The sequence below is a fragment of the Podarcis cretensis genome (genome assembly GCF_951804945.1).
Source record: "Podarcis cretensis genome assembly, chromosome: 13".
In the NCBI taxonomy this organism is placed as follows: domain Eukaryota; kingdom Metazoa; phylum Chordata; class Lepidosauria; order Squamata; family Lacertidae; genus Podarcis; species Podarcis cretensis.
The window spans coordinates 36,970,340-36,989,312 of NC_137182.1; the positions used below are offsets into that span (position 1 = coordinate 36,970,340).

At 47.1% G+C, this 18,973-nt stretch overlaps 1 protein-coding gene across 2 annotated transcripts in view; it reads right to left on the reverse strand.

The window, feature by feature from the left end:
• The window catches only part of ALDH16A1 (aldehyde dehydrogenase 16 family member A1), a 43,341-nt gene that overhangs the window by 9,738 nt on the left and 14,630 nt on the right, over positions 1 to 18,973 (reverse strand). The window contains exons 9-16 of one of the 2 annotated variants that reach the window (XM_079950504.1): positions 18,652 to 18,849; positions 17,816 to 17,914; positions 14,810 to 14,946; positions 13,948 to 14,053; positions 13,647 to 13,816; positions 12,118 to 12,285; positions 3,175 to 3,379; positions 2,497 to 2,682 (exon numbers count right to left, since the gene is read on the reverse strand). In XM_079950504.1, the coding sequence (XP_079806630.1) occupies positions 2,497 to 2,682; positions 3,175 to 3,379; positions 12,118 to 12,285; positions 13,647 to 13,816; positions 13,948 to 14,053; positions 14,810 to 14,946; positions 17,816 to 17,914; positions 18,652 to 18,849 (1,269 nt within the window). The remainder of the gene's footprint in view (positions 1 to 2,496; positions 2,683 to 3,174; positions 3,380 to 12,117; positions 12,286 to 13,646; positions 13,817 to 13,947; positions 14,054 to 14,809; positions 14,947 to 17,815; positions 17,915 to 18,651; positions 18,850 to 18,973) is intronic. The other variant, XM_079950505.1, reaches the window with a different exon arrangement.

Sequence of the window (18,973 nt, forward strand, 5' to 3'; positions counted from 1 at the left end):
CCTGTCCCAGATGCTTTAGCTGCAGCAACCTGAACGGTCCCTGGAAAACCACAGATGCACTGACACCCTCCATGAAACTAATAATAATAATAATAATAATAATAATAATAATAATAATAAACTTATACCCCGCCTTCCCCAGCCAAAGCCGGGCTCAGAGCGGCTAACAACAGTAAAAATAGCATAGTTTACATAAAATCACAGTCAATTAATTGAAATACATTTTAAAATTAGTTCAGAATCAAATTAATGGCAACCATTGGGCTAGAGTTCTATGAAGATTACAGAAGGAGAGAGAAGGTGGAACAGCTCTGTCTTGCAGGCCCTGCGGAAAGATGTCAAGTCCCACAGGGCCCTAGTCTCTTGTGACAGAGGGTTCCACCAGATCGGGGCCCAGATCAACAGCTGCCTACGCCTGCAGCCATCACTTTTACCTTCCGACAGAGAATTCCACAAATTAATCCCATAATATGTAAACAAGAGCTTCCTTTTGCCTGCCCTGAACTGTCCCCTTGTCTGTTTCACTGGAGGCTGCTGCTGCTGCCCTCTTGCGGGTCTGAGTCATTCCGAGAGCGGTTTTCCCTAAACCACTTTCTTCACACTGTGCCTGCATTTTATAGAAACTTGCATCACATTCCCTCAACTAACACTGCCCCCCCCCATCCCCTGGGATTATTTCATTGGAGGAGTTCATTCCCTGGACAAATATACGTGACACATGCCTAACCTCACCAAGCTGCACTCTTGCGAAGCCAAGTTCTGTATTAATAATAATAATTTCATTTCTACACCACTTTATATTTTTGAGGAAGAAACCTTCAAAAGTTATTATTAAACTATCAAATAAACTATCAAATAAAAGTTGCCCGCTCCCAATTTTAAAAAATAAAGAAAGAAAACATTTAGGGTGCATTTTGTACATGGGAGAACAAAAGAACTGCATTAGGAACAGAAGGGATGAAAACAGGAAGCTTTCGTTTCCAGTCTTGAAAATCATGCTTATTCAAGCAGGAAAATGAAGGGTGCCATGACCTCCCAAAACTTCCTCCATTCTGCATCCCCAAAGCACCACCATTTGTGAATGAGGCTGGTGGGGAAGAGAAACTGAGAAAACTTCTTCTTTCTCCGAAAAAGAAAAATTCATGGGGAGGTGTTATATTCATCTCCTGCCTTCCAGTTAGCAAATCACGTTTGACTGAAGTGGCTAAGCAACACCTTTTTCATCTCCCCCTTCTTATTCATTTCTTTGCAAAACAGAAAAAAAAAATGCACCTCTCTGGAAAAGCTGAATTACCCCCCCATATCAGAGCCAAGTACATGTCTGCTACTGTCTTCAGTTATGCAACTTATGGAGCGCAGACTTTGAGTTTCCCCAAGTGAGGGAATCTGCATTCCTTCATGGGGACCACAGAAGCCACACTTGCCTGTGTTCATGCCAGAAGTTCTTTAAAAAGGGAACCATGTGAGAAATCCCCAGGCAAATGGGTCAAAGAGAAACCTCCATCGTCCAGCTGAATGAAAAAGTGGATGCCATTGCCCTGAAAATGACGTCCCTGGAAGTGCAATGCAGTCTGATTTCCTCCCACCTGCATCCTCTGACTTTGCTCAGGTGTTGCTACTATTGACTGAAGAGGATGGGAGGCCAGTCTCTCCTTTTCTCCCCCTTCCTGCCCTTGACTCCTGGTATCTTGTACTTCAAATGCAGCAAGCCATGCACCAGAAGCTATGGTTAATATCTGCCAGAACTGCAGTAATGTGAGAAGCTGGAGGAGGAGGATGGAAGCCAGCTAATGGGACGAGGAGGAGGGGAGTTGAATTCTTCCCTGGCTCAGATTAAAATCCAAGTCAGAGAAAAACTGAGGTGTACTGGTGTAAGTGCAGTGAGTTGCTGAGATTCATATTCCAAGTCAAAGTATATGAAATTGAGCAACATGGCCAGTCTAAACCCTTCCCCTCTGTAGTGGGGATTTGGGATCATTTTAATAACAGATGGGGAAGGAAAAGGGGTGCATGTAGAAGCTATGCTTACACTGTCCCTCAAAAACTTGGAAAGATCCCAGCTGGAAAGATCCCAGCGATACTCTGGTTTGAATCATCTTGGCATACACACACACACATCAAAGGTTCTAAGATCTATACACTTAAATGCTAATGAACCCAATGAGAACAAATGACCGCTGCATAAAAGACCATCTGAATGGATGGAGTGAGATACACTTTATTTGATCTACAAATGGGACAAGGAACCTCCTGCATCCCTGAGGGCCACAATCCCGTCTAGGGGTCGCATGGCAGTGGTGAGTGGTGCCAGAGACAAAAGTGGATGGAACAGCCAGTGCAAAAACAGTCAAGGAGGGTACTAAGCAGAGCTAGTAAGGGATGTGGCCTGGCAAAAGTCACAAGGACCAGGCAGAGAGGCCTGGGGGGCTGCATTTGGCCCCTGGGACTCAGACCCCCTGCACCCAGATCTACAAGATAGGCTAGAAAGAATCGTACCTGGTAGAAATCCAGGGCGAGTAACGGGAACTGCTCGCTGGGGACCATCACCACACAGTTGCCGCGGACAACAGCAGGAGCCAGCAAGCTGACGAAAGCAAGGAGAGGCTGTTCATTGGGGCAGGCGATGCCGACGACACCGAGAGGTTCCCGAAAGAGGAGGGAGGCTCCGTACAAAGAGGTTTCCTGCAACAGAGAGAGTAATTTCTGTAGATAATATATGTGAAGAAAAAATAGATAGAAGCAGTAATATTATGTTAATAATAAATCAGACAAGTTTAAGTAACGGATATGGAAGGGAAGGGAAGTCTAATGTTTATGAAGAAACTTATTGTTTGAAAGTTTTCCCATCCAACTGTTCGGCATCTGGGAGGAACTTCAGCTGACCCACAGTCTGGGCTGCATCATCCCTTGGGATATAGGAGGTTTTGTGTCTCTTTAATCCAGGATCTCAGCTGAAGGCCTTTCCCATCCTTTGCTGCTGGATCCTTTTACTGGGACATGCCAGGAACTGAAGCTGGGACCATCTGCCTGAAAAGCCCATGCTTCCCTGCTGAGTTGTGGCCCTTCTCCCAGACCTTTCCAAGCTTGTAGAGCCAAGTCCCCCAAAAGCTACAGGGGTGGGGAGTGTCCTGTGGCATGTGCTTAGCTCTATGGCCCTGTCTGCCCAGTTCGCACCTGCACAGCTCCTCCGTATTTATCGGAGTATGCCGCCCAGTAGAAGAGCCGCTGCACGCCGAGGTCCACCTCATGCAGAGCCGCCTCTTTCTCAGCACCGGCCAACGCCTCCAGCCGCGATGCAACCTCTGCTCGGCGGAGTTCCAGGTTCTCAGCCAGGTAGTACAAGATCTGCGCCCGGGCATGGGGCGTCTGCTTCGCCCACCTGGGGAGACCAACTCCGTGTTAGATCGGGGGAAAGGGCAGGCAGAGGAAATGTGGGTTCTGGTGGTCTCACACCTCCTGGCGATGTGCACTTTGGAGACCACAGAAGGCTTCGTTGCTCTTCCTAAGAACGCCTGAAGAGCCCCTCTCGGATCAGATGGAAGATCCCCACCTAGCCCAACATTCTGCTATTCCCCACAAGAGCCAGGCAAATGCCAGAGGGAGAGATGCAAAAAAGGCAGAGGTGAGTGAAGGCTGCTGAAGAAGCCAAGAAGTCTCCCCCCCTCCTGCTGTGACCAGCTCCCCCCCTCTGGTCTCCCAGAACAGAGAGAGGAATGAAGAGGGTGGAGCCAAGAGAGACAAGGCGAAGGAGCCTTGCTGGGGTAGGACCCAAGGGAGAAGCCTTAGAGAGTGGTGGGAGGGCAGGGACCTTCAGTCCTCGCAACTGCCTCACTGGGGCAAGACCTCCAGGGAAGAGTTGCCGTGATCGCTAGGCCTGTGCTGTTTTGGGTTCTTTGAAAAAAAGGGGGGGGGAAAGAGTTAAAGTCCCAGGCCGGCTCCTCACACCACAGTGGAACCTCGGTTCTCAAACCGCTCTGTTCCCAAACGTTTCGGCTCCCAAACGTCAAAAACCTGGAAGTAGGTGTTCCACTTCTGAAAAGTTCCTCAGAACCTGAACGTCCGACGCAGCTTCCAATCCACAAAAAGCCTAGCTGTCAGCCTATCGGAAGCCGTGCCTCAGAATTCAAACATTTTGGAATTTGAACGTCCTTCCGGAACGGATTACGCCTAACTCCCAAGGTTCCACTGTACCACTAAGCTATGGCACCTTCCGCTGTGAATCTCCGCCTGCTGTCTTTCCTGCTCCCTTCATCAGGGAGAAACTGTGTTCAGCGAGTCGTGTTCTGTAAGTCAAGTGTGCTTAGGGCGGCACCCTAACACAACTCAGCACTAATTTTTCCATTAGTGCATTTGACTTAGTTTGGACCCAAGATTTACAACTTGGAACCAAAGATGGGCAGGACCAAAGTGCCATGACTAGGCCTGGCAGTGGGCAGACACCTCACACTTGCATAGACAACAGACAACAGACAAACACAGGCAACCAGGGAGGGGGAGTAGAGAAGACTGTTCAGAAACAGGGGAGATTTAGGGCAGATCTACACATCCAAGGCACATTTAAAGCACATGACTTCCCTCCCCCCACTGCAAAGAATCATGGGAACAGTACAGTAGTTTGTTAAAGGTTCTGGGAACTGCAGCTGGGGGGACAGACGGACTGCAGCTCCGAGGATTATTGGGGGGGGGGCAAATAATGTGTTTTAAATATGAATCAGATGCATTCTATATTTATGCTGCAGATCTGTCCTTAAAACAGCTGAGCAGTGGCAAGGATGTGGGCTGATTTCCAGGAACCTCCACCCAAAAAAAAAAAAAAATTTAAGAAAGAGGAGAAAGGAGGAAACACGAGTACTGCAGGAACCGAAAAGTCATTCAAAAGAACAGAAACAAGGCAGGAAAACGAGCAACAGACGACACTGGAGGAATCGCCAGAAATAAATGGTGGCAGAGGGAAGAGAGCATTCCCACAGATGACATAGCAGAAAAGATGGATGTGGACATCTGGCAAAGGTGGAATTGGAAACCCCCTGAGCTTAATGTCATCGCTCCAACACTGTCAGGAAGCGAAGCTGCCTGTATCTTAGCAGCTGCCTCTACATCTTGTCACTTTGCATCAAATCTCACCCCATTTGTCAGAAGCCTGGCCTTGTACATCCCTATAGTGTTATAAAAGGGAGGAGAACTGGATCACCTTTTTTCCCCCCCAACTGGAAATGATATTGCGATCAAGGGCCAGGATCCTAATATCTACTTGCAACATTGCCTGGCGAAAGTTTTAACGCTTCCCTGTAAAATCAGCAACCCCCACCCCCAAAAAACTACTCTGATTTTGAGAAATCCCTTGGGGATTCAAAAGACGTTTGCTGTGTGGCATGGATGGTGCGATGCTCAGCAAACACAGGCCAAAGGAAGCTGCCTTATCTCAAGAAACACAGGCCATGGGAAGCGGCCTTAAACCAAAAATCAGGCTTGCCTATATTTCTTTATCATCCCCTTTCCCTTCACCTCACCATCCTGCACAGGCCCATTGACTACAAGCCTCAGCCCTTTCCTAATTCCACTCTTAGATCCTGTGCCTCAAGCCTTTTCATTGCATCTGAAGATGCCCTTTGTCCCTGCAACCTATCAGGCTGTTGTCAAGGGCTTGTCAGGCGGACTGGATATGACAGCCACAGGTCTCTTGGGAAGGACGGGCTGTTAAGTCACTCTGGAAATCATCACTCTGTGAGGGGAACAGGGGTCTTCTAACAACTCTCAGCACCATCAACTAACACTGCCCTCAAGGGACTCACAGAGGGGACAACAGAGGGGGGAATGGAGCCAGGAGGAAATGGCTTCCTTTGCGGAACCATGGGAACTTTAGTCTGCCCCTCACAGAACTACCATTCCAAGTATAAAATAAATAATAATAATAATAATAATAATAATAATAATAATAATAATAATAATAATTTATACCCCACCCATCTGGCAGTGGCGTAGCGTGGGTTGTCAGCCCCCGGGGCAAGGCAAGTAATTTGCGCCCCCTAACCCGTGGATTTGCACCCCCAACCCGTGGATTTGGGCCCCCTAACCCTAACCCCCAGATGTTGCGCCCGGTGCAGCCGGCCCCCCCTGCACCCCCCACACTACGCCATTGCCATCTGGCTGGGTTTCCCCAGCCACTCAGGGTGGCTCCCAACAGAATATTAAAAACACAATACAGCAGTAAAAATTAAAAACTTCCCTAAACATGGCTGCCTTCAGATGTCTTTTAAAAGTAAGATAGTTGCCTGTTTCCTTGACATCTGATGGGAGGGTGCTCCACAGGGCAGGTGCCACTACCGAGAAGACCCTCTGCCTGGTTCCCTGTAAGCTCACTTCTCGCAGCAAGGGAACCGTCAGAAGGCCCTCAGCGCTGGACCTCAGTGTCCGGGCTCAATGATGGGGGTGGAGACGCTCCTTCAGGTATACTGGGCCGAGGCTGTTTAGGGCTTTAAAGGTCAGCACCAACACTTTGAATTGTGCTTGGAAATGTCCCAGGAGCCAATGCAGGTATCCTTAGCAAACTACAGTTCCCAGGAGCCCTTCCGTTCCTGTTCCTTGGAGATCGTCACCCACCAGGTGCAACCAAGGAAGCTTCCATCCCAGAAACAGATGAATAAGCATCTACCAGGCAAGCGATCATAAAGATTAACAGGCTGTTATGACTCATAATGGAATACAGTAACAGGCAGACAAATGCCTCAGCGTGACTTTTATTGCAATTACAATCTTTAGATTCTAAGCAAGCCCATTGATTCAGGTTTTTTGTGTGCATAACTTGGCCCAGGAAGCCCTGAGTGATCCTTAGCAGCAGGAGATCCCTCTTCAGCCTCTCACACCCAGACTCTGCATATTTGTTAAGAAGCATTCATGCCAGCTTGAGCCCCACGGAGTTCAACACAGCAACTAATCCAACCAACCAAACAAAATATATTGCAGAAACACCCTAAGGCCTGCCCGCCTCCCTGCACTGTGCCAGGCATCTTTTTCACTGTGCATTCATGGTGATCTGCGATTGCGTCTCTATCTGGCTGGCTCTGCACAAGGCTGGCTTTCAGCAATGCACTTTGTGCCTACAAACCAGACGATACGGAGCAACAGGAGAGAAAAGGCTTGAATCGACGGAGGGATTATGCAGCCGCTGCCCACATGAAAAGAACCTGTTGGCTATTATAAACTGAACTATAGGAAATATCGGAGCTCTTTTGCAATGTTTCCAACAGCAATCTTCTCTGGGCCTTCCAAGATTGCTGCGGATTCAGTTCCAACCGGATGAAGTCGATGCAAAGGCCGAGGCCCATTGGGGAGGAAAAGAAAAAGAGCCACACAGCTGTGCATCTGTCAACAAAACTTTGGACGTCTTGAGATCGGCAGGCACTCTATGGCCGTTGGTGAGGATCTGCTGGAGCTTCCAAAGTGAGTGGGTGTAAATCAAAATCTTCTTCCTTCACCTTGTTCTAATTCTTCCTCCGTTGAGGGCCTTGCTGAGTAGGGTCAAGGTGAACGTAACCAAAATCTCATACAAACAGCAACTCTTGAGGTTGTTCAGAGGCAGCATCCAGCTGTTTTTATATGTGTTGCAAGCCTCTCAGAGAGCCAGATGGGTGGGGTATAAATAATAATAGTAATAAATAATAATAATAATAATAGCAACAATGGTTTGGAGCTAGAGAAAGAAACCTGGTGTAAGCCTGCCACCCTCTCTCCCACCCCCTCAACACATGGAAATTCCTCCCTCCACTTTTTCTGGTCTGAGGCAAATTGCAGTCTCCTATTTCATCCTGCAAATGGCGAACCAAAGCTAGGATCAAGCTCTATGCCAGGAAACGTGCAAACCACTGTTTGCTGGGTATGGAGAAATGGCAAACCATGGTTGGGCTCAAACTTGGAAAGAAGGGAGCTAATCATTATGGGCAATATTCAACAGTTTTTTTCCTCAGAGTAGACCCACTTGAAATAAAGGAACATGACCAAGTTAGGTCCATTAATTTCCATAGATCTGTTCTGAATAAAAGACCACCCCGTTGACCAAAGTCCTTTAGGCAGTTTTCAGACAAATAAAAACCAATGAAAATGTACACCTTATCATGCTAATCATGAAACAAAGCACAATGCAACCTCCTTTTTCCTTTTCCCCGGTTTCCCCTCGTGCCTTATCTGCAGCTGGCTTACATCACCACCTGGCCAGCTGCCACTTTGGCGCTGCTGGACTTTGAGATTCTCACCTGAGCAAAGTCCCCTGGGCTCAGCATCTTTGAGAAAAAGGCCCTCGGGGGGGGGGGGGGGAAATGACAAAGGCCTGCAACTCCCTTTACGCACTGGGGAAGCTGCCTTGCACCAGGTCACACTGCTCGTCTGTCTACCTTGGTGCCGACTCTCAGGCCTAGTTGCTCTGAGGTAGAGCAGCTGAAAGAGCCCATCCCCTGCCCAAGGCTCCCAATACGTTTCCGAGCACAATTCAGAGTGTTGGTGCTGACCTTTAAAGCCCTAAACAGCCTCGGTCCCGTATGTGTATCTGAAGGAGCGTCTCCACCCCCATCGTCCAGCCCGGACACTGAGATCCAGCGCTAAGGGCCTTCTGGCGGTTCCCTCCCTGCAAGAAGAGAGGTCACAGGGTCTTCTCGGTAGTGGTGCCTGCCCTGTGGAACGCCCTCCCAGCAGATGTCAAGGCAATAAGCAACTTACTTTTAAAAGACATCTGAAGGCGGCCCTGTTTAGGGAAGTTTTTAATGTCCGATACTGTATTATTTTTAATATTCAGTTGGGAGCCGCCCAGAGTGGCTGGGGAAACCCAGCCAGATGGGAGGGGTATAAATAATAAATTATTATTATTATTATAAGGAGCTCTGCGTAGCACCCAAAGCCAGCCAAGTTACTTTACTAGTATAGGGATTCCCAGGCGTATATCTCCCCAACCCGTGCCAGTAAATAGAGAAGAATGATGCTGGATTACAGCCTTCATCTCTCCACAAGGCTTTTCAACTGAGATCGTCTTTTGCCTGCAGCTGTATTGAATTCTCTTACACATAATTTTTTACTGTTTTATCATCTGTTGCCCTGGGCTCCTTTGGGAGGAAGGGCGGTGTACCAAACGAATAACCATCCATGCATGAAGCTCCCAGCATCCCTGGCCATTAGTCACACTGGCTGGGGCTGAGTTTTCACCCACCAACTTCCAGAGGCCTACAAGTTTCCCATCCTGTCCAAGAAAGGAAAGCCCAGCCTAAATAAGGAAAGCCATTCCTTTGGCTATTTGGGCGTTTAGGGCTTTGTGTGTCCACATTATGTGGAAGAAATGTTCTGGAGGAAGGAGATGTTTTTGGAATTGGATTTCCCTTTGGTTTTTCCTACACTTGTATCCAGGTCCGGCCCAGACATTAGGTGGGATAAAGCCATTGCCTCAGGTAGGGACAGCACCTCCATGGGCACCCTGATGCCTCAGTCGCTGACATCAGCACTGATTTCTGGCAAGATGTCGCCAAAATCATGCGACATCAGGAGAAATCTGCGCCAGTGCAGCAGACCAAGTGTCACAGGGCAGGGCGGCACTTCTCAAGTGGCAAAACAGGACGTGTCATCCCTGCTTGTATCTCACCTTTCTTGTGCTATGGAACAATGGACCTGCAAATCCCCAGGCCCAGGCACTGTTCAGGCTCAGTTCCACTGCTGCAGGGTGGTGCCTTCAGAGGCCTTGCCTCCATGGTAGAGCCCTTGCTTTGCATGCAGAAGGTCCGATATGCAAGGCCAATTTAAAGAAGCCTGGAAGTACCTTTCAAAAACGCATGTGATCAGGAAACAGGTCTTTGCAAGGCTCTCAACTTGCACGTCTGTCAGCACCCTGCAGACATGCCTCAGAATGCTTGGAAGGGGAACAGGGTGGAGCCTGCCACATACCTGAAGTTGTGGGACAGGTGAAAACAGTTGAAAGGCGACTGCCATTGCCTTTTCGCAGGCACTGCCAATCAGCAAAGCCCCTGCACAAAGCTCTGTGTGTGGCAGCTTGGGTATCAGAGAGCTTTGGAAGACCGGTAGCCTCCTGCCCCTGCAGCTTCAAAGCACAGAGGGCTTTGAAAGATCCAAAAGGTCACCTGGTCGTGGCATCAGGCGACTGGCAGTTGGTTGGATTTTGGCCTGCACTGGCAGAGGAGAGAACGATCCCACCCATTGCATGGATCCAGTTCCCCACCTCTAGATGAACCACTTTATTTGATTCAGCAGGAGGCAGCCAGGCCTATGTACGTTAGGGGGCAGGTGGGGAGGGAAGCCCTTCTGAAAACCCAGGCCACCCATTGTCAGCCTGGAGGTGGGGAGGAGGCCAGTCCAACTGACTCAAGGGGCAGAATGGCAATCTTTCCCCAAGACTATGGCAAAGACCGTTGCCTCTGTTGGTTTGTCAAGATCACGGCGAAGAAAAACTTGTCTCTGACTCAAGAAATGAAACACCTGGCCAAACAAAGGAGCCGCAATGCCACGAGCGATTCGCCTGCCTCTTTTTGTTTGTGTGCATGTGCCAGGGGGAGTTCTGGCCCCTGGCCTCCCTTGGAAGCACCGCAATGCATAATTGCTGTTCTTGTAAACAGAGCAGTTCATAGCAAATCAATCTTCTCACGTCAATTAAGACATTTTAAAGACTTGTTACTCTTGTAGGATATGCTTCGTTGTCAGATAATTAATCAAAGTGGGGTTTTCTTGTTTTAAAAAGTGACATACTGTACATTTATCAATGACTCCAAATGCATGTAAAATATATTGAACTGTATTACAACAGAGGCAAAACTATAAAGGTATATCTGGGGCCTCATGAACCCTGGAGACCTCATCCTACCGCTCAAACACGAAACTTTTTCGGAGAACAAATGCACCCCCTCCTTTACAGTTCCATAGCAGAGCTTTTTGTATTTTCTGTTACATTAAGTTATTTATTTAGGACTGAATAGTCTTACCTGCAGTGCAGCAGCAGTGAAGTACTTTTGGACTCTGGACATAAGCCACATCCACACCACACACATTTAAAGTGTTATGACACCACTTGAAATAGCCGGGGTTTCCCCCAAAGAATTCTGGGAAGTGTAGTTTGTTAAGGGTGCTGGGAGCTCTTCGGAGACCCCTATTCCCCTCACAGAGCTACAATTCCCAGAATTCCCTGGGAAAAGGGATTGATTGTTCAACCACTCTGGGAATTGCAACTCTGCAAAGTGAATAGGGGGTCTCCGAAGAATGCTCAGCACCCTTAACTACAGTTTCTAGAATTCTTAGGGGAAAGCCATGGCTGTTTAAAGAGGTATCATGGTTGACATCCTATACCCTTAAAAAAAGCGAGGGGGGGGCTGTTATTGGGTTGTTGTTTTTATTTTGATTATGCATTTTGTGGTTTTATATCTTGTTCTGTGAACCACCCTGAGACTTCCGGGTATAGGGCAGTATATCAATTTAAATAATAATACAGTGGTACCTCGGGTTAAGAACTTAATTCATTCCGGAGCTCTGTTCTTAATCTGAAACTGTTCTTAACCTGAAGCACCACTTTAGGTAATGGGGCCTCCTGCCGCCACCGTGCTGCTGTCGCACGATTTCTGTTCTCATCCTGAAGCAAAGTTCTTAACCCGAGGTACTATTTCTGGGTTAGCGGAGTCTGTAACCTGAAGCGTCTGTAACCTGAAGCATCTGTAACCTCATGTTACATCCGCTTCATGTTACGTTCTTTTAGGTTACATCCCGCGGCAACCCGGAAGTACCGGAAAGCGCAAAATGACATGTGCATGCGCAGAAGCGGCGAATCACAACCTGCGTGTGCGCAGACGCGCCACTGCGGATTGTGCTCTTTTCATGTTGTGAACGGGCCTCTGGAACGGATCCCGTTCGCAACTAGAGGTACCACTGTAATAATAATAATAATAATAATAATAATAATAATAATAATAAATGTGAATGAGGCCTTTATGGACTTAATGTGGACAGTCCTCTTTGGGGTCCCTTTCTGCTGAGTGGGGCCAAACCCTCAAGCCCTACCCTGAAGGCACCACTGCTTACCTGACTCCCAATGAGACAGTGGTTCTCCTCTGCCTCCCACCTCCTTCCCCTGCTCAGACTCACCCCGGAGCAGCCTTGTGGGCGGCTTCCACAGCATTACGGATGTCTTTGATGCCCCCATCTGCCACGTAAGCTGCTATCTTGCCAGTGTGGTCAAGTATGGCTCGGGAACTCATGGAGTCTGGCCTCTTTTGCGCACCCCCGTAGTACAGCTTGTAGGTTCGGTCCACACTGCCATCACAGAGGAGAAGGGAAAGGGGTAAAGGCCCAGCATTTTGTGTCGCTAGCTCACTGGGCTGCTTGTTTCAGAGAAAACGCCACACGTGTCACCTTTTGTCACGAAGTCCAAAATGGCACAGATTTCTTGCTCAGCCCCTACTACACAAACCCCCTAATTCCCGGACTTTTAGTTTGCAAATTAAGATCGCAAGAAAAGGCCTGTCTAACCCTAGTCTCACAGTAAATAGCTAGATGTGAATTCTTCCATGGGGGAAAAAAAAGACAACACCCTTCTCCTCAGTTCATCTCTTCAGGAAGCCACCCATTCTGGTGGTTGTGCTGAGCATAAGCACAAAAGAGAAGGTGGTGAGGGCTTGCAAAGGATTAGGGGAAAGAACTCTTGAGGTTGGGCTCAGGGTGGATTTGATTTAAATCAAATTGATTTAAATCACTAGTCAGTAAGACTTGATTTAAATCATTATTTTTTTTCAGAAAGACTGATTCTTGCTAGCATAATCTTGATATTTACAACCAGATGAAGGTTTCATTTTTGGAACAACAAATTTTCAGACAAGTTTTTACGGTTATATCAAAAATTACTGATTTGGTTATACTGCTGTATTAGAAATACATAGATAATTATGAAATTATTGTGAGGTTTAATAAGTTAACTGTCTATATTTGGACAACTTTTATTCTGTACTTTCTTGGAAGGAGAAAAATAATCATTTCCTTAATAACAATTTGAACAATTTATTTAACTAAAACAATAACATTATAGCATATTTATCCATGTTTGTTAACTGATGTGTTTAAACAATTAAAAACAACAACTTAGATTTAGTTTTAGCACACGTGAAAAACTTAAAATAAATCCTTATTTCCTGATGAATAACCTTTGGACTACAATATAACCTAAATAGAAAACTATCTTTAGAAAGATTTTTCCCCAAAAAGAATTTTATTTTAAATTTAAAAAATTTAAATTAAAAAAAATAAATCTGATTTAATTTTTTAAAATGGGTTTATTTTATTTTTTTTTAATCATTGATTTTTATCCACCCTGGTTGGGCTGCATAACTTTACCAAATAAATTCTTCTCCACCCCCAAGTTCTTACATTTAAAGCATAATACTGGAGGGGGGATGTGGAGTGGGGACACAGTGAAAGCAGGCACATTCTAGGTGGCAGATCTGCACCATACATTTAAAGCACATTTAAAGCCCCAAAGAATCCTGGGAACTGTAGCTACCATCTCACAATGCTGCAATTCCAAGGACCCATGGCAAACTACAGTTCCCAGGGTTATTTCTGGGGGGGGGGGAGTCCATGCTTTGAATGCGAGGTTTGGATCTGGCCCGATACACCCTTACTTTGGAATGTTTCCTTCCAAGTCAGACGCTGAGGAACGTGGGACTCTACTGTCTGCAGCAACTGAGGGGATTTCAGCCCCTTGTGAGGTAGCAAAGGTTTTGAAGTCCAGATCCACAGCGCTGGGATGCGGGCGAGCCTGCCAGTTTGGTCTCACGTACTCAAAAAGGCCCTGAGCAAAGAAGATAATAAAATTGAAAAGTCAAATTGTAATTGTTTTATTTTGTATCTCTCCCCCCCCCAAAAAAAAACAAACCAGAGCCAGACTCCAGAGCTCCCTCTGCGCCAGCTTCTCCTGCTAACCTCTTTGCCTCCGTCTCGGCCATAACCGCTTTCCTTGTAGCCCCCGAAGGCAGATGCAGCATCTAGCATGTTGTGGCCGTTAATCCAGACAGTCCCCACCTGCAAACTGGGGAGGTAGAATGGGAGAGGGTCAGAGAAGGCTGGCCCTGTACAGAGGGCTCCTTAAATCTTCTGAGGGAACTCAGGTTCTGAGGCATTTTGGAAAACACCTCACATTGCTCCGCGTGGTCTGTGCAAAGCCTGGCAGCAGAATGAGATGGAGGCGGCAGAATGGACCGTACCACTCCAGAACACAGGGGCGAAGGGCATTTATCTGCAAGGCAAAACTAGGCACAAAATGGAACAGGATAGGCTGGAGCAGGGGTCAGCAATCATTTTCAGCCATGGGCCAGTCCACCGTCCCTCAAACCATGTGGTGGGCTGGACTATATTTTGAAAAAAAAAAAAAATGAACGCATTCCTATGCCCCACAAATAACCCCGAGATGCATTTGAAATAAAAGTACACATTCTATTCATGTAAAAACAGGCTGATTCCCGGACCATCTGCGGGCCGGATTCAGAAGGCGATTGGGCCGCATCTGGCCCCCGGGCCTTAGGTTGCCTACCCCTGGGCTAGAGCCTTTCTCCCTGCTTGTCTGTTTTACTTGCAGGGAAGATTTTAAAAATAAAATAAAGCAGAAGACCATTTAAAAAATGCTATTCCCCACTTGCATTCTGAAGTGAAACATTTCACTCTGCCACCTCATGATTCTACCGCCTTGTTCTACTGCAGGGTAGACCAGATCAGAGACAGTCTCCTGGGTGATTTGCAAACTTGTGTTAGTGGGGTGGGAAAGCTAGGCTGGAGTGACAAAACCTACCTGTGAGCGACTTCCAGAGCCAGGGGAAGGGTCTCCGTCCACACACTGGCAGCCAACCCATAGGGAGTGCTGTTTCCCAACGCCAACGCCTCCTTGGCTGTCCGGAAAGTCAATGATACCAGAACGGGGCCAAAGATCTGGAACACACAAAACAAATTTTGAACAAGAGGGGGGAGGGAGGAAGAGGATTCTAGGATCTGACATGCAGCGTAGTCCAATCCTAGAATGCAGGCATAGGCAAACTCGGCCCTCCAGATGTTTTGGGACTACAACTCCCATCATCCCTAGCTAACAGGACCAGTGGCCAGGGATGATGGGAGTTGTAGTCCCAAAACATCTGGAGGGCTGAGTTTGCCTATGCCTGCCTAGAATGTAACAAGAAGAAAAGAAAAAAACCCTGTCTCGAAAGCTGTTTCGCTAAACTATTGAAATACTTCATTGTCACTTGTACAAGTTGTATACAGTGAGATTACACAAGCACCCCCACTCAGCTCTCTTAGTCTTAATTCCCCTTGTTTACTGACGCACACCCACCAAACCCAAATGTCAAGTTGCCCTGTTGTTATCTTTTCATTCAGCAGCCTAACAGCCCATGGATAGAAGCTGTTCTTTACCCTGTTGGTGCGACTAATCATGCTTCTATATCTTCTGCTTGAGGGCAGGAGATAAAGAAAGTGCCGGCCAGGGTGTGAATCATCCCTGAGAATTTTCCTCACTCTCCTGAGGCAACGTTCTTCTGCTATTTCATCCAGCGGATTCATGGGACAGCCCATAATATCTTGTGCTGTATTCACCACCCTCTGTAGGCACTTCCTATCAGCTGATGTCAAACCAGCGTACCACACCGTGATGCAGTATGAAAGGACACTTTCTATTTTTGACCGGTAGAAGCAGATCATCAAATGTTGATTGACATCATTCTTTTGCAATATTCTGAAGAGATGGAGTTTCTGTTGGGCTTTCTTAACCACCTGGGTTGTATTTATTTTCCAAGTAAGGTCTTGAAAAACTCATGCAAGATTCCAGTCCTCCTGGTTTGGGAGGGTAGGGACAGGACTGGAAGCACGAGAGCAGCATATGCAGAAAGCTCAAAAATTAAAAAGTCTTCTGTGGTTGCAAGGCAGGAATTCTTTATGCCATTGCCCTGCGTGGGTCTCTTAATTCCTTAGCAAGGTTTTGCTCTGCTGTCAGGAAGAGAGGAGTGGCCATCTCAGGCAGCAATGTCAGTAGAGCACGAGACTCTTAATCTCAGGGTTGTGGTTTCGAACCCCACATTGAACAAAAGATTCCTGCATTACAGGGGGTTGGACTAGATGACCCAAGTGGTCCCATCCAAATCTACAATCCTATGATTCTATGAACGAGAGCCGTTCACATTGGCCATCACTTAATTTATTGACGTATTTTCACTTGCTGGAGAAAAGGATGGAAAAAGAGCCAGATTCTTATCTTAATCAACCAAGTTTTGTAAACAGACATTCCACCAGTTCTCCTGGACCTAGGATCCCAATCTGGTAGAGAGTCAGTAGAACGGGGCGGACACCCACCCACGTCAACATCAAGGAGAAGAAGTTCCCCTTGCTTTGGCTAACTCTAAGGGGGTATTTATAGCGCAGAATATGGGAACAGGCCCTGCTAATTGAAGGGAGATGCCATACAGGGGTGGACTGCCATGTTAGGGCTTTGCCTACTGGGGTAGGAAGGGAATTCAATATGCCCTCTAACCATTAGGCCACACTATCCAGTTTAGCTTCTATTCACTCCATACCAGGGGTTTCCCCAGTAGTGGTCAGTGGTCCACAAGCTTCATTCAGGTGGTTTGTGGCATACTTGTAAAAATAAGACTTAAAGATTACACAGCATCCAGCATAGCGAATTGCGATTGCTACATCTGGCAGAAAAACTATTAAGTGGTGCATCAAGACCCTCAGCAGTTTTCAAGCAGGGGAAGAGAGGGAGAAAGTTGGAGAACCACCGCTCTGTGACTAACTCATCACCTGCAATTAAATCCTCAGTCTTCGTAAGGAGTAGCATGGTGTGTTTTTTTTTTACCTCCTGTCCCTCTCTGTATTACAAGGACCCCTTTGCATTTTTGATTAGGAGGCAGAGAGAGAAACCAAAAGGGAGGGCAGCTGTCGCTTCTCTGTCTCAGAAGCTCAGTCAGATACCTTTTTACACCCACCTGGAGCTTTTACGGCTGCACACAGTGACGTATTTACCACCACTACCCATGTGCTCCTTTTTTTGCTTAATATCCAGTCTGATAAAGGAGTCTTGGTGAAAATTTGCCCACTTTGTTGTTCTAGCCTGTCCTGGTGTCCCTCCAGACTGGTGTCTTTCTGCAAGTGTATTCTGCAACGTATCATTGACGCCATATTCATGCATTAGCATGTCTGCCCCAAAACATTTGCGGACACTAACAGTATTGAAGGGGGACTGTGTATAACCACCTTGATTCCATCTTGAGCACAAATTATCACAAATAAAAATAAAAAGGACATCTGAAGTAAAGAGTAAAGTAAAGCAGAGCCAGTGTGGTGTAGTGGTTAAGAGTGGTGGACTCATAATCTGGTGAACCGGGTTCGCTTCCCCGCTCCTCCACATGCAGCTGCTGGGTGACCTTGGGCTAGTCACACTTCTCTGAAGTCTCTCAGCTCCACTGACCTCACAGTTTGTTGTGGGGGAGGAAGGGAAAGGAGAATGTTAGCTGCTTTGAGACTCCTTCGGGTAGTGATAAAGCGGGATATCAAATCCAAACTTTTCTTCTAAAGGTACTTTACCATTTCTTTGGTAAACAGTATTTTATGTGGTAATACTGATTTCTGCCAAAAGAGGGCTCGCTTCTCCCTTCTCTTATTGGTTAATTGTATTTCCTAGACAGGCTCAACAAGTGGACAATTATGAACAACTAATATGTCCCCTGCTTAATCTTTCTTTGGGGGGTGGGGGAACTCACACCAACCAGAAAACTATGGGACTAAAGTCTTGGCAGTCACATCTGCCTACCTCTTCCCTGACGCAACGAGAGGTAGGATACACGCCGGTGATTAAGGTCGGAGGGTAGAACAGCCCACTTGAAGGGAGGGAGGCCCATGCCTGGAAAACCTAAAAGGGGGAGGGAAATGATTAATTTCTATATATCGCATCACTGAGATGCCCAAGAGCATAACACAGTTTAAAAAGGCAAAACAATCAGGAGGCGACATATTTTACAAACCAGGTGATTTTTTAAAAATAAAAATCCAGGAATAGACCATACCAAAAGCATTTTGAAATTGCACATTTTAAAATGTAAAGCTTCTGCTAATTATTTGCTAAGCAGTGTACAGAAAAGAAATCATACAGAACCATAAAATTGTCATAAAACCAAACAGAAGCGGAAACGCTACTGTAAAATGCCTGCCGGAATAATGCTTTGCCATGCGCCTGAGCAAGAGCTACAATTCCCAGAGTGGTTTAACAACTGGCCCCTCTTCACAGGGAATTCTGGGAGTCGTAGCTCTGTGAGGGGAGACAGCTAACAACTCTCAGCACCCTTAAGAAACTACACCCTGCCCCCGCAACGATTATTTGGGGGAAACCATGTCAAGATAGCTCAGGTGGTAATGCATGAGACCCTTAATCTCAGGAACACGGGTTTGAGCCCCACGTTGGGTGAAAGATTCCTGCATTTCAGGAGGGTTGGTCTAGATGACCCTCAGGTACCTTCCAGCTCTACAATTCTCCAGTCCTCTGAGCAATGTCTGTTTGAAGTAGCATCACAACACTTTAAACATATGGTGTGTGTGGCCTTAACGACCACCCCCCTTCTCCAGAAGCCCCAAGAGGCCCAAGCCCCTCACCTCAGCGCCTTCCGCTCGAGCTTCCTCCACCAGGCCCTCGATGGCATGCCGCTGCTTCTCGCTGACCAAGGCTCCCAAGTCCACGGCCTTGTCCAGAGAGTCCCCAACCCGGAGCTGCCCCATTCGGCGCTTCAGGCGTTGAACAAAGTCTTTGGCAATGGATTCCTGCAGGAGAAGCTGAGACCCGGCACTCTGGGCCTGAGGAAGGGAGGAAAATGCCAACATCTTGAGGAAATTGATTTAAACCGAATTAATACTCCCCCCCCCCGTTGCACTCTACAGTGGTACCTTGGGTTACATACGCTTCAGGTTACATACACTT